The sequence below is a fragment of the Gopherus flavomarginatus genome, chromosome 2 (genome assembly GCF_025201925.1).
Source record: "Gopherus flavomarginatus isolate rGopFla2 chromosome 2, rGopFla2.mat.asm, whole genome shotgun sequence".
Lineage (NCBI taxonomy): Eukaryota > Metazoa > Chordata > Testudines > Testudinidae > Gopherus > Gopherus flavomarginatus.
Genome location: NC_066618.1, coordinates 92967181 through 92981516, shown reverse-complemented (window position 1 = coordinate 92981516; position 14336 = coordinate 92967181). Strand labels below are relative to the sequence as shown.

Below are 14336 nucleotides of genomic sequence, written 5' to 3'. Positions count from 1 at the left end.
AGCCTACTAATACACAATTAGGAAAGGAATGGCCTACAATACGTATAGTATTCTACACTACAGACTTACAAAATCTCAGTGAAAAATGGGATCAAGGCCTCAACATCATTAACATCTTAGACCCAACTGGGAAAATATTTGGCAAAATATCAATATGGAACTGGAAATAATCTTAATAAGGATAAAATAAAAGGATCAAAATTGATATTACTGAACTCCAGAGAGGTTTTTAAAGATTTTAAAAAACAAAACAAAACAAAACACATAGCAATCACCAGTGATGATGACAACCACATGCCAATGTCATCTAATTTAAATGCTGAAGTCCACTGAAATTAATGGGAGTTCCGTTGATTTTAGTTGGCTTTAGATCAGTCCCATAACGTACACATGCCCTAAATTATGTTCTTTTTTGGGGAAAATAAATTTAAAAACTATGCAAGGGCCTCTGTATGGCCTTGGAACTACCATACAATCCACATAACTGTGTCTGCTTCAGGATTTGACTATTCCAGTCAACTGCAAAAAGTGGATCTGCATTGCAGTGAGTGTGGCAAAACGTGTCTTACTGGGAAAATGGAGCTCTGAAGCATCTTTAACACAGAGAGTATACCAGCATTTCATTGTTAACACATAGAGGGCCAGAGTGCCTGCTGATGTGTGAAGCTGGGCTAATTTACACCAACTGAGGATCTGGCCCAGATTTTTATTTATTTATTTTTTTTACCAGTGGCATCTTTGTTGTTGGAGGAGTAGAATAGTCTTTTCACCATCATGAGAATTCGTGTGTGAAGTTTGTTTGCTTTATAAACAGAGGTAGAAAAGTTCCAGGGAGGTTTCTTCCTGCATGTTCTGTTGGCTTCAAAGCACCAATGAGCACAGCACAATAATTTTGGCATATTTGCTGTGCACAGCAAAATGCTCATGGGTTTGAACATAAAAACAGGAGCTGAGCTGGAATGTCACCTGGCTGGCTGTGCAGTTCAATCTTCTGACTACCTAAACAGATTTCTTCTTAAACTATAAGGAGCAGATTTCCCTTAAGGGGATATTTTTTTCTCCCTATATTTATTTAATGTGAACTGGCCAAGAGTTACTCATCTTTAATTAGGGACTGTATTACTATTGTAATATTTAAAATTTAGATAAGGTAGCTAGAACACACCCCCACACCATGCCTAAGCGGTGGTGATATCCATGTGATACACTGGAGAGCTTTGTGATACATTGGATTTATCACATACCTTTAAACAGCTCACATGTGCTCTGCCTGCTAACCAATCTCCTCCAGGGTTTCATTCAAAGTTCAAATCCTCTAAGCACTTTTGCCAATCATGAGCAACGCAACCATCAGAAATTCATGTTGTTAAATCCTTTCTACCACACCCAATCATCTCATGATTTCCCCATATGTGCCTGTATATGACAAAAGAGAGAAGCGCTTTTCAAAACAAAGGACTGTGAGTTCTACAGTTTATACTGCCAAATAAGCACCACTGTTGTGACAGATGAGGCTAAGCTGAGGCCGAATAAGGGAGAAACAGACAGATTTGGAGGTTTAAGATATGACAAAATGCTTCTTATAGCTAGAACTTACTAAGGATCCAGTAAAGCACTTAAGCACATGCTTAACTTTAAGCACGTGAATTCTACTTGAGTCAATGAGACTACTTACATGCTTAAAGTTAGACATGAACCGAAGTGTTCTGATGGACTGGGGCCAAAAGGAAAACAAATGGGCTTGCCTTAAAAGTCTCTCTCTGTCTTGATTTGAGTTGTAGTAGGGGCTCACTGGGGGAAATTCTTGGTTAAGGACTCGCTCTTCTTATATGACACAATGACAGGGGAATGTTCCATTGAAAACAACAATTCTTCTACTGATTTCAATAGGAGCAGGCTATGGCCCATATTCCTCCTAGAGTCCAATTTTACAATTCTCACACACATTCAGTATCGTTTACTTGTGTCAACAGTCCCATTGAAGTCAAGTGAAATAACTGCTACCTAGTGTGAGTAAGGGTTGCAATACTTAGCCAACTTGCTCTAGCTAAATCCAGACAATTTCACCTCCTGGCTGGGTTCCCAAGTAATCCTTAAAATTCAGGCAGATCCTTGTGGCAGATTTTTTGGCTTAAAAGGGCATTGTCAGGCCAAATTTGGCCAGTTTCTAAAATTAAACTGCTACAAAACCTCAGAACTGTGTAAATGTTTCCATTATTATTATTTAATTCTAATAACAGGTTTGTTTTTTTTTAATAAAAAACAAATATTTCTTCACAATGTACGAAGCCACATATGTTGCAGCACTGTTCTAGTCTACGATTACCTGAAAGTAAAACTGACTAATCTATTTATTGTCCAATCTGAGAAAAATGCAAAAAGTAAATGAACATAAGTAAAGATGAGATTAAAAAAAAAACAAACCAAATTTTGCTCTTGAAAAATCAAAATATAAAGGTAAATAATTTAAATATACCGTCAGATCTTTATCTTGCTCTTTTTCTTGTGTTTAAAGGAATGTGTGTCAAAACCTGACATACTGAATCAGGCTATCACATGCTGTTTTGATTCTACCACCATCAAGGAGATGCTATGTTCATAGCTTGAGAAACTGCTAACTCCTACCCCCACTCTGTGAGCCAAGGCAGTGCTGTCAGCCCCTCACTTTCATAAGCATCTCTCCAAAATCCAGATAAACTTTTTAAAAAGACACAAAACCCTGTTAATAGTTATTGCCTGATCAGTTGTTTTCCCATATCTAGGCCTTGATTCTGCAAAGACCTATGCCCATGTTTAACTTTACACACTTCCATGAGACTTTGCCTTCAGTGGGATTACTCCACCATGTGCAAACTTAAGCATGTGCACAGGTCTCTGTTGGACTGAGGGGGAGCTCTTTCTTCTCCTTCTCCTCCTCCTCCTCCACAGATGTTCACATAAAACCTTTGTAAGTATATCTCACCCTTCTTTTAAAAATCAACACAGGATTCTGTATGAAGAAATGAAAAATTAGGCTCCTGAAATTAAAGAAAATATATTAGTGAATACCCAGTAAGATGACGTGACAAAGGCCAGAAAACATATTAAAGGAAAAACACCTTTGTTCTTAAACGCAGTTAGTTTAAAAAAAAAACCATCCAAGCACCTTTAGATACAAGAAATCTAAGGTATACAGATTAGTACAAGATATTTAGTATTTTGTTTTATTTCTACAACACTATAGGATTAAATAGCGATTTAAAAGACAACATGAGTTGCATATTCCACAGAGGAACTCTAAGTAGAAAGCACAGAGATCACTATTCTAGTGATGTGTGCTTAAAAAAAAAAAAAAATTAAAAAGAGAAGGATGGGGAGTGCAAAATGTTCCTGTACATATATAACACAACACTGTTATTTTCCAGGGGGATAAATTGGCCTTTTTAATTCTTTAAGCCTGGCATAGTATCAAAGCAGATATAAAATAGTCACAGAGCTCAATTTAGAAACATCATTTTTCTTATGTTGAGCTTTTATGAAGCGCTTCCTGAAAAGCTACAAACAATGGTTTGTTCGGCAGTCACACCACACTGAGGTCACCCTTTCTTGCAAGGTCTTGTTTAAGGAGGCATTTTGCCAAAAGGTAAACAGAGGTCTGTCAAAGACATGTGGAATTAAAAGTCCACTGACCCTCAAAGAGGGATACTAATAGATCCACCACCAGAAACAACAACAACATCATCATATGCTTGTTTGTTATATATATAATGGGTGGGTGGGTGTATAAAAAGAAAGAAGGATCAGATATTTGATGCCCTTAACCAAAAATCTTGATCTTAGTCTACTGAAGCCAATGAAATGACCCCCATTGGCTTAAAGAGGTGTGGTTAAGGCCCTTTGTGAAACTCACCCTGTGCAAAAACAAAGCTCAAGACACAGATGCAACTTGTGCTGGCCCTCTGCACGCAATACCAAGGGTTGTTCCTGTTGTTCAGGACTGAGATAGTTCTCTACACACATTCATTCTATATCTTCCAGTATTTCTAGAATATTGATCATAGGAAATGAATGCAGGGCAGGCTATAGCAGCTGCAAATTGACTGGACAACAAATAGGATGTCTGGTTCTCCATGGAACAGATTAGTATTTTTGAAAGATCTGAAGCTGGAATAATTATAAATACATGGATTTTTATGATTTACATGAAAAGCCTGGCTCTGGTGTGTATGGCTCCTTAAATCTGCTCACTCAGATCTCAAATGGCCTGTTTCTGGTACATTCTTGGCCTTGTCTCAATAGGAAATTTATGCTACAAATTTTCCTTTATTGCCACCAGAACAGCTTCACTGTTGGGATCACTAGTGTAGACTGGATGCCAGCAACTGCCGTTGTCTTAAACGCCATGTTTTGTAGACTTGTTCTGAGTAGCCAACTTGTTGGAGCCCTCTCTACAACAGTGCTCCTACCTCTGCATAAAGCCACTTTTGCCCTGGCCAGGTCCCTCAGGCTCCAAAGAGATGTAGTACAGAATTAGGGTCTTCCTGACCTCTTTGGACATTCCTCACTCTTTTTGCAAACCATGTACTTCGACTAGCTACTAGGAAAGTTGCTTTGGAAATGCTCCTACAAACAGATTAGAGAGAGAGATTTCTTTTCAAATCCTGCTATAAACTACAAAAGCCTCTGGAGAATACAATCGGTCTGGAACAAATGTTGTCCTTCTGACTCTATGTATTGTGAAGCTGAAAAGAAGTTCTACTTGTTTATGTTTTATGCTGTTTGATTTCACATGAAGTTTGGAAACCCTGCTGACATAAAAAGATTTGAGCTTGAATACATTTTATTGTTGTTGTTGTTGTATAAAAGGTTAAAAAAATACCTTTTCCAAAGCATCTCTATCGAACAGCTCCTGCACTGCCAAGAGCTTGATGCTGTAAGAGAGAAACACAAAAAATGAATCATTTAATGGCAAACATTTCCAAAGCACTAGTTATACTAGGATTGAAATCTTGCTCTTATTTTTTTTTCTTTCAAAAGGTTTAAAATGCCTGTTACATGATGCAGCATGCAGGAGTCTTACAATTAATCATGGGACAAGCACTGTTACGTGCTTTGCTTGATCTGATATAGCTGTTCCACATAGACTTTTTGGTTCCTAAATTAATAAGCATATTCAAATTTGCCATATAAGAGTAGTCACATTGATCATCCCTTTTGAACAGTTTAAAACAACACAAAGATCTTTTCAAAACAAAAACTGAAGAAGTATTTAACAGAACGGTCATTTTTCTATCCAAACGTTTACATCTCTGCAGTTGCTTTTTAATCAGTTTTGTTCTTCAATATCGACAAGTTACCAATTTCCATGGTATCCATCACTGAATATTTGGGACACAATACAAAAGTTACAATATTTAAGACAGAACTGGGCTCAAGACATTAAGGGAGGGGGAAACAAGTCACACACACATACACACACACACACACACCCTCTAAAGAAAACTGCCCGGAAAGAAGTACACCGGACACTTGCTAGAATGCATGTCTATATAGCATGAATTCACATACAACGTGGTCGTGGCCATGGATCCCAAATTTGATTACTTTAATTGCAATTCATTTTAACGTGGTCCCTGCTATAATGCAGTCCCCACGTTATGCAGTATCGCGCATGGATCCCAAACCCGTGTTCTAGCAAGAGTCCAGTGTATATGATTTACCCCTTTTCTATTCAAAGCCTTATTCCCTCACCATTACACAAAAATCTTCTTTATTTAACCTATCACTGATGGCCCATAATGGGCTAAATCTCGCTCATCCTATGCCAATGACTTCAATGGGACTTATGTAAGACAAGCAGTATTTGCCCTATAAGACAAATAAAAGATGTGAAGTCATCACTAGGTGAAGGCATGCACTGAGGTCCCATATTTACACTGGCATCATCATCATCATCTTAATCAGGATGGAATACATTATACGGAAATTACCCCACTATCCGTTTCCTGCATTCAGTGGTCAAACCACGTGCCTTTTTAGTACAAATTCCTATCCCATTCTAATTCCTATTGTATGTTTACTGACTTTTTTTTCCCCCACTCTGAGCCTGATATGCACAAAATCCAGGGGATTAACTCAAGGTTCACAAGAAACACACTCTCATTTTTCATCCAGACAATTAAGCAAAGACTATGGTCAAGCTCTAATGTAAATAGGCATCAACTTCAAAGGAGCTATGCTGATTTACACCACAAGAGGATTTGGCTCTGTTTGATCTTTCATGAGAGAAGAGATTATAAACTAAACAAGCGCCTTTTAGGTCAGTTTACCACAATTCCCCTTAAATTGGTTCTGAACACAGTTGGCTGGTTAGTGGACAGTAAAGACACATTAAACATTAAAAAATCCATTATACTTGATGCTAGGAGGAAGCTAGTTTAGGGCCAGATCCCATGTGGTACTGAGCAATTATCCTCAACTCCAGTGGGAGCAGGGAGCCCTTAGTCTGTGTATATTTCAGTTTTGTAGTCTTTACTGTGGTTTTGAAAATAATTTAGCACAATTTGGACTCATCCACAATGATCAGGCAACTTAGCTCAACATCAGTCTAGCAGGAAATGGGGCTGAAAGAGTGTGCTAAAATCCAGGTCTTTCTGTATTTTCCCACCTCAATCCCCTGCCCTAGGTCGGAAGCCCCTCCCCCACCCAAGCTCCCTCCCGCACCCCAAATCCCACACCCCAGTCACAGCCGCACCCAGCCCAGAGCCCCCTCTGGAATCTCAACCCCCAGCCCCACCCCAGAGCTCAGAGCCCAGTCAGAGCCTGCACCCCAACCCCCTGCCCCAACCCAGAGCCCCCTCCCACATGCCAAACCCCTCAGCCCCATCCCGCACCCCCTCTACCACCCCAACCCCCTGTCCCAGCCCTGAGTCCCTCCTGCATCCCAAACCCATCATTCCTGGCCCCACCCAAGCCCACACCCCCAGCCAGAGCTACACCCCCTCCAACACCTCAATCCCCTGTCCCAGCCCAGAGCCCCCTTCTGCAACCTGAACCCCTACCCCAGAGCCTGCACCTCCAGCCAGAGCCCTCACCCCCTCCCACACTCCAACCCCCTACCCCAGCCTGGTGAAAATAAGCGAGTGAGTGAAGGGTGGGGAAGAGCGACAGACGGAGGGGGGAATGGAGTGAGTGGGGGTGGGGCCTCAAAGAAGGGGCAGAGCAGGGGCAGTGCCTCAGGGAAGGGTCAGGGCAAGGGTGCTTGGTTTTGTACAATTAGAAAGTTGGCAACACTAATCTCGGGGCATTATCCTACCTGTAGAGAAGTAGAAATCTTGGCCACTTCAGGGCTTGTCTATACTAGAGAATTTTAGGAAAAAATCCCATGCATAGTACCCTCAGTTCATCTGCATTTCTAATCAAACTGGTAGGAGCTCTGGTGCAGATAAGGCTCTATGGTTTCCAGTGTCTTTACAAGTGAAAAGATTAGTATAACAGTGAGGAATCAGGTATCATTTCCCCCTCCTTTTTTTGCAAACTTCAAGTCCAAAAACCCATTTTATACCAAACTCACCTCCGAAGGAACCCTAAGTACTGTTTTATATACATTACTTATAAAGAGTGCTGGCCATTTCACATTTTGGACTCATTTCAAACCTGTTTGGGTAGCAGGTGCTAACTTTGCACCCACTGTACCAGCAGGGTCACTGGAGAAGTCAAAAACATTGTTTGCACTTTTTCCTCCTCATGGGGCTTTACCAGTAGACATCAGGTATAACGTACAGTCAAGGCTTTACCAGTAGACATTGGGTATAACATACAAGGCTCCATGGACTGAAGGCTAGCCAGAGTACGCAATAAATAAGTAGCTTCAGACATGCCACCTAGCAGAAATGTGTGTCTACTTAGGGATTGCAATAATTGACTGCAAGTCTCCTGGCAGAACAAGAATATTCTCCACCACCAGCGTTTTGCATGATGATGATATTACCACTCCGGTTACCATGCTTTCTTTCCAGTCTTAGAGCCAGCCATGTAACAAATTGTCCATGTGACCTTGAGGAAGCTCCACTTCTCATCTGTGTACCCATGTATTTGCATCGCAGCAGGGAATGCTGCTCACAGCCACTGCTGAAATGACTCAATGATTCTGGATAGTCACGATGGTGTATTTAAGGCTTAAAAACTGATTTACTTCTGAGGCATGCTAGGAACTGATGCATAAAAGTGTGCCAGAGGAAGCCATTTGCAGTGTACAACCAGAAGTTTTATTGTCCTACAAACCCCTGGAACTATGCTGCATATTCTTGACTGGCATCTTATTTATTAACTATGTGTGTGTATATATATATCTCCAAATATAAAGCACTTCTGTAACAGAAGCTGGCATGACACAAGGTTAAATCAAGCCCTTTTCACTACATTTCCATGCCTTCCACTAAGGATTGTCATGTTCTCAACCAGTGGTTCTCAAACTTTTGTACTGGTGACTCCTTTCACATAGCAAGCCTCTGAGCGCATCCCCCCAATAAATTAAAAACACTTTTTTATATATTTAACACTATTATAAATGCTGGAAACAAAGCAGGGTTTGGGGTGGACACTGACAGCTCGCGACCCCTGAGGTAATAACCTCGCAACCCCCTAAGGGGTCCCAATCCCCAGTTTGAGAATCCATTCTAAACCCTAAACATACCTGCCTTTACTTTAATTTATTTCAAGATTTCATACCTCTTCAAATTTCACAATGACTAGGTATAGTGAAGCATAAAACAGTTCCAGACAATGCTTTTTAGGTCTGCCAGGTCTATATACAGAGAGGGCTAGTATCCGGATAAAGACAGTTCAGACACTAATATGCTTCCACCAAAGGAGTACATCAGGGAAAACGTATAGCTCTAATGCACTGCTGCTGTAAGAGTAGGAGGAATGTGGATATCTACTATGATTTACTGAGTATGCTGTACAGTAACATTCTAGTAGAGAGAGGTACTTAAGGAACAGGCAATGCTGAAATTAGAGAACCTTTCAACCTACTTATCAGAAAGCTCATAGCTGAGCAAATAAGCATTGAGCAAAGAATGCATTTCAATAAAAAATACTTTTAAACCAGTGCAGACCCACTGCCTCTTGTTTATCTTATTTTTTGTCCCTAATGCTATTTATTTATTTAAATTTTAAAATGTGCTTGTGAATTCCAAGGTTGTGAAAGAAGTTGGCACTGACACCCTGGTTCTTTACTTATTCACAGAACAAGTACAGCACTGGCAACGGCAGTACACCCCTCCTCACCAGGCACCATGAATACATCTTAATATTGGAGAAGCCACCTCTCTGGACAGGCAATGTGAACTCCATTTCCACTGAACTCTTGGCCTCTCAGAGGTGACTGTCACCTAGGGTAATAATTAGATAGTGATTTTTTTCCAGTGATGTGCATCCACTGGGTGATGGATTGAGAGCCATCAACTTGCATCTAGGCCACTAGGCAGTTGTGGCAGTACAGTTATAACTGTGCCACTATATATCTGGGCTGGATTTGAATTCCATGATTAGTAGCTAGTTAAAGGTTCCCTATCCAGTTACCCACCCACCCCGCACCACTGAGTTATGAATCACTAATATTCTAAGCTTGCATAGGATGAACGTGAGAGAGTTCATATGGAGAAATTCCTTTATATAAGTTCACTAGAAGTTCAGTGCGATCAGGCAGACAAACGAAGTGGTTCAGTAAAAAGATCAGACTCAGATCCATACTGCCGATAATGCAAACTGTGATTTTGCCTTTCCCTGGCATATAATGCAGCACAAGATACTTAATATGCGTATTACTTTCATTAATTCTCTAGCTGCTTGTAATCTTCATAAAACATTTAATTTCTCATTGGAAGCAACATGAATACTTAAGGCGGCTGCTGATTCTACCTATTTACTGGTTCATTTGTAAAAACACTATTTGTAGAGTTCAGTAGATAATTTGAACTTCCATGGCTGAAAGAGAGAGATGAGCCAAACTGTCATTACAATTGCCAATCTCACTATTGGTCCCTCTGTTATTGCATACTCTCTTCTACAATGCTATTTTGGTTCCTTGCTATACAAAATCCCATTAGAATTCCTCCGACCCGCCACGTGTTCTTATTTAAAACTGAATGTACTCAATTAGACCAAAAGGGTGTTTACATGAAGAGAGGGATCAGTTTCCTTCATCTGATTGATTTATAGGGCTGCAATAGTCCTATTCAGCAGCCAAGGACCAACATGAAGCTTCTTTATTATAGAATTAAAAGAGGCAACAGTTTTCTAGTCTCTTCTACAGCACCTCACTGTTTCCACTAAGGCTATGTCTGCACTGCAATAAAGACCCGCGCTATTTCTGGGGCTCACCCAAATCAGCTGAATAGAGCTCGGACTAAAAACTGAAGTGTAGACGTAAGCTCTGAGAGCCCAAGGCGGGGTGGGTCCCAGAACTCAGGCTCCAACTCACGCTTGAATATCTACAGTGCAATTTTTGGCCCTGCAGCCCAAGCCAGAGTCAAATGACTTAGGCCTCTGAGACTCTGTGCTGAGGGTGTTTTAGTGCGGTGTAGATGAACCCTAATATTGCACTGGGGGGAGGGGGTTTCCAGGACAGTCAGTGCTGGTGAACTCAAACTTGAATCCTCACTATATCAAGGTTCATTTCTTGGGGAAGACGTCAAAGATACTGCTTTTGCTCCTTCTCACTGGGCAGCATCTCTCACTGGGTGGGCTACAATCCACTAGCTGGGGAGTTCTTTAATAGGCCATTTCCTTCTATTCCTTCCAAGTTAAAAAAAGGAAGCCCAAAAACATTTACCTGTGGCTCTTTGTGCATCTTCAGCTTGGAAATGTAGTGTCTTTACTGGGAGTTCAGTGCTTTTGAAAATCAGGTCACTTATTCAAGCACCTACACATGGACTTAGGAGTCCAATTTTAGGCATTTAATTTAAAAATTCTTGGCCTCAACCACCAATCCTGCAAATACTTAAGTGCCTCCACAGCTTTACTCATGTAAAGTTATTCATGTGGTTATGTATTTGCAGGACTGGGGCACAGTTCAGGAAAGGGAACATAGCTCCTTGTTAAGGAGGAGTAGAGCTGGGAGGTATGACTGTAGATACATAGTTCTGGGAGATCAGGTTTGAGGCAAACTGTCAAGGCAACATGAAGAAGCTTGTGTTTCTGCTACCTATGCCATAGCTATCTGTGCCACACTTGTTCTGTGAATACACAGAGCATGATCAATCCCCAGGGATGTCAATCCAGCCATCATTAAAACACATCACACTTTTTCTCTCTAAAGCAGCCAACCTCAGTGTAACCTTGCAACAGTGTCACTTATTGGACAGCCAATAATGACTACTTCTTACTACTTCACTGATTGCAGTACAAGTCTGGTAAAGAGCAATGATCATGTCCAATTATTTCTGCTTTCTACACTAGGCTATTTATTGGTCCCAGTTTGCTATCCAGCAGCTAGATAAATTGATCTCAATTCACTCTGCAGTGTTATAAATCTTGGTTCAGTGATTAAGCTTCTCTAGAAGCCTCATACTTTCCACTAGTCAGCACACAAGCCTGACTAAAGTTAACAGACAGAAACGCCACTTGATTTCTCTTCTCTCTGGCTCATTTTGCAGTACAATGTACTTAGTCATCCTCACCTAAATATCATGGACATAATATAAAGTCATTCAACCACAAATAAACTACATTAAGTAGTAGCAAAGGGTCCACCTTGAACCCACAAACTTCTCCCCATCACACAACTCCCTCCCCCCCAACTACTCTTGAAGTAAGGCCCTGTAACTATGTTTCAGTCCAGGGTATGTTATGGGATGTTATGGGAGTGGACAGCAGCTACTGCACACAGAGTCAAGACACACCAAGGACTGAACCAGGGATAAAAAAATCCTACAACTTGAGTTAAAGAGCAACAGTTCTGTAGCTGGGGGCTGTATCAACTCATATGGATCATAGCCTAGTGGGGGAATCTGGAACGCACATTCCCCAGTGGGTTCTACAAGCACAGAGGAAGCGACAAACATTTTTTCTTTTCCCATTTCAATTATTACATGGCTCTTTGGTATCCTGTGCTGCCCTCCCAGTTCCCTACCTTCCCAACCCATTACTTCTGGACTACAGGCAACAGAGTCGCAGACTGTCTCTCTCTTTCTCCTGCTCCCTCCCCGACTCTTATGTACAACAAACAAGGAGATTTAATTTTGCAGGGCTCAGGGACATTCTATTGTGGGCCTGATTCACACTGGATTAACTTCACTGATTTCAACGGAGCTGCATCGCCATTAACTGGAATAACACAGGAATGAATCGTGTAGAAGATACACATGTGCATGCATGAACGTAAAGAGGGAGATACCAAGACTAAGAAGAGCAAACTTCTTCCAGACATTCCAAAAGTGAGTGAGAAATGCTCACAAAAATGTCTCAAAATATTACTGGGAATCTAAAGCTAGCCACTAATGGGCTGGAACGCTTCAAGAGACTTTGGGAATAGGGATCTCCCGTTAAGACTATTTGGGACTGCGCATTCCCGAGTACTTTCCAAGGCAGGCAATATTCATGCTCCTCAGCAAATACCCACTTCCTAAAGCAAATAATGGAGGACTCCAGGTCCAGCAACTGGTAAGGGAATGCTCACCAGTATGGGTACTTCAGGAGCCAAGCTACTATGGAGTCGGAGGAAGAACAGAGAAGTGAGGGGCCAGGGAGGAATCAGAGGACCAGGCATTAAAATAAGGAAGGACCACAGCTCCTCTTTCTCTGCTTAAAGCAGGTGAGCTCGTCCTCCTCTCCATGGCTTGGGAGAGCACTGCCCCCTGTAGGTGCCTCTCCTCTCTGCCCAAAGGAAGATTCATCAGGCAGAGGAGAGTGAAGTGGGAGAAGCAGATGCCTGGCTGGGGAGTTTCTACAGGTTCTGGCTTTTCCTGCCAGGGACTGGAGCAGCAGCAGCACTTGAGAGAAAAGCACCTTATATTCTTTTCCTCTAAGGCAAGGCTGTCCGTCAATCAGCTCTCCCATCCCTCCAGAGGAAGAAGATCAGACACAAGGCTGACTGTACCATCTTTTGCCGCTCCGAGCAAAAAAAAAAAAAAAGCCACTCAAACTGCCGAAGCAAAAAAAATAAAAACTGCTCGGACTGTGCAGCCCCAAGAATGGATGTTAAAATGAATGAAAACAATACAGATTCTCCGTCCTCATCAAAATTGAGGCAGGGAGCTCTAGGGATGTGCCGTCAGAGCCAGCAGACATTTTTGTTTCCTAAGCTCTGGGCCTTCTTGGCGACATTTCTTCTCATGTCTTCATTCTCTTTTTCCTTCCTATGTCTGTTCATTACACACTGATGCAAAGCTGTGATGATACTTACCAAAACTGATCAGCCTCTTCTCTGATCTAACTCTACTTTAATCATTACAGAGGGCATCCCAAGACCATCAGCAAATTTGCAGGTATACAGGATTTTTGCTGTGTAGGAGCAAACCTCTGTTCCCCTTTGATGCAGGTGGCATAAAAGTATAATATTGCGAATCAGCAAATGGAAATGCTGATACCTATCCCCTTCTCTAACCAACATACATAAAAAGTCACCTTTAATGTCTTTATTTTTAGTTCACAGTTGACAAATACCAATCCAAAAAATGCCACTAAGTCTATTTATATTAAATTACTCCTGAGGGAATTCTGCGTCACTGCGCAATGCAGAATTTCACAGAATTCCCTGTTTCCTCCATAGAATTTCTGGCCGAGCCTGACGGGGCTGGAGGCTGTATGCTCTTTGATGTTCATTCTCCCAGGGATTGGAGAGGGCCTGGGAGACCCAGGTCTGGTAAACGGCGAGGAAGGGCAGGGCTGCACCACATCATGTCCCCTGGCAGGACAGTAAAGAAGATGGGGGAAGTAAAGGCTCTGGGAGAGCTGGTGTCTGGGTCAGTGGCTGCCCCGCTGCTCAGCTTTGTGGGGAGGGGGGGCTGGTGTCTGGGGGTTGCCCCACAGTGGGGCTCTGGGGGGATGGGAATGCAGGGGTCTGGGCTCTGGGGGCCCCATACAGCCCCCTCTCCTCCATCACCCCACAACTGGAACTGGGTTGTTGTAGGGGGTTTCTTTAACTCTCTACTTCAGGGGGAATCTTTTTTGCTATTGTTTGTATTGTTGACATACTTGTCGAAATAAATTACTAAAATAATTGAAACTGGAGTGATTATATTGTGTTATTTTGACAAATAAAATATACAGAATTTTATAGAATTTTAAAATATTGTATGCAAAATTTTTAATTTTTGGTGCAGAATTCCCCCCGGAGTAGTATTACACCCTTA

At 41.7% G+C, this 14336-nt stretch overlaps 1 protein-coding gene across 1 annotated transcript in view; it reads right to left on the bottom strand.

Annotated features, from left to right (window-relative positions):
* The window catches only part of EEPD1 (endonuclease/exonuclease/phosphatase family domain containing 1), an 85946-nt gene that overhangs the window by 36086 nt on the left and 35524 nt on the right, over window positions 1-14336 (bottom strand). Inside the window, exon 2 of the mRNA XM_050937726.1 lies at window positions 4859-4910. Coding sequence (XP_050793683.1) covers window positions 4859-4910 — 52 coding nt within the window. The remainder of the gene's footprint in view (window positions 1-4858; window positions 4911-14336) is intronic.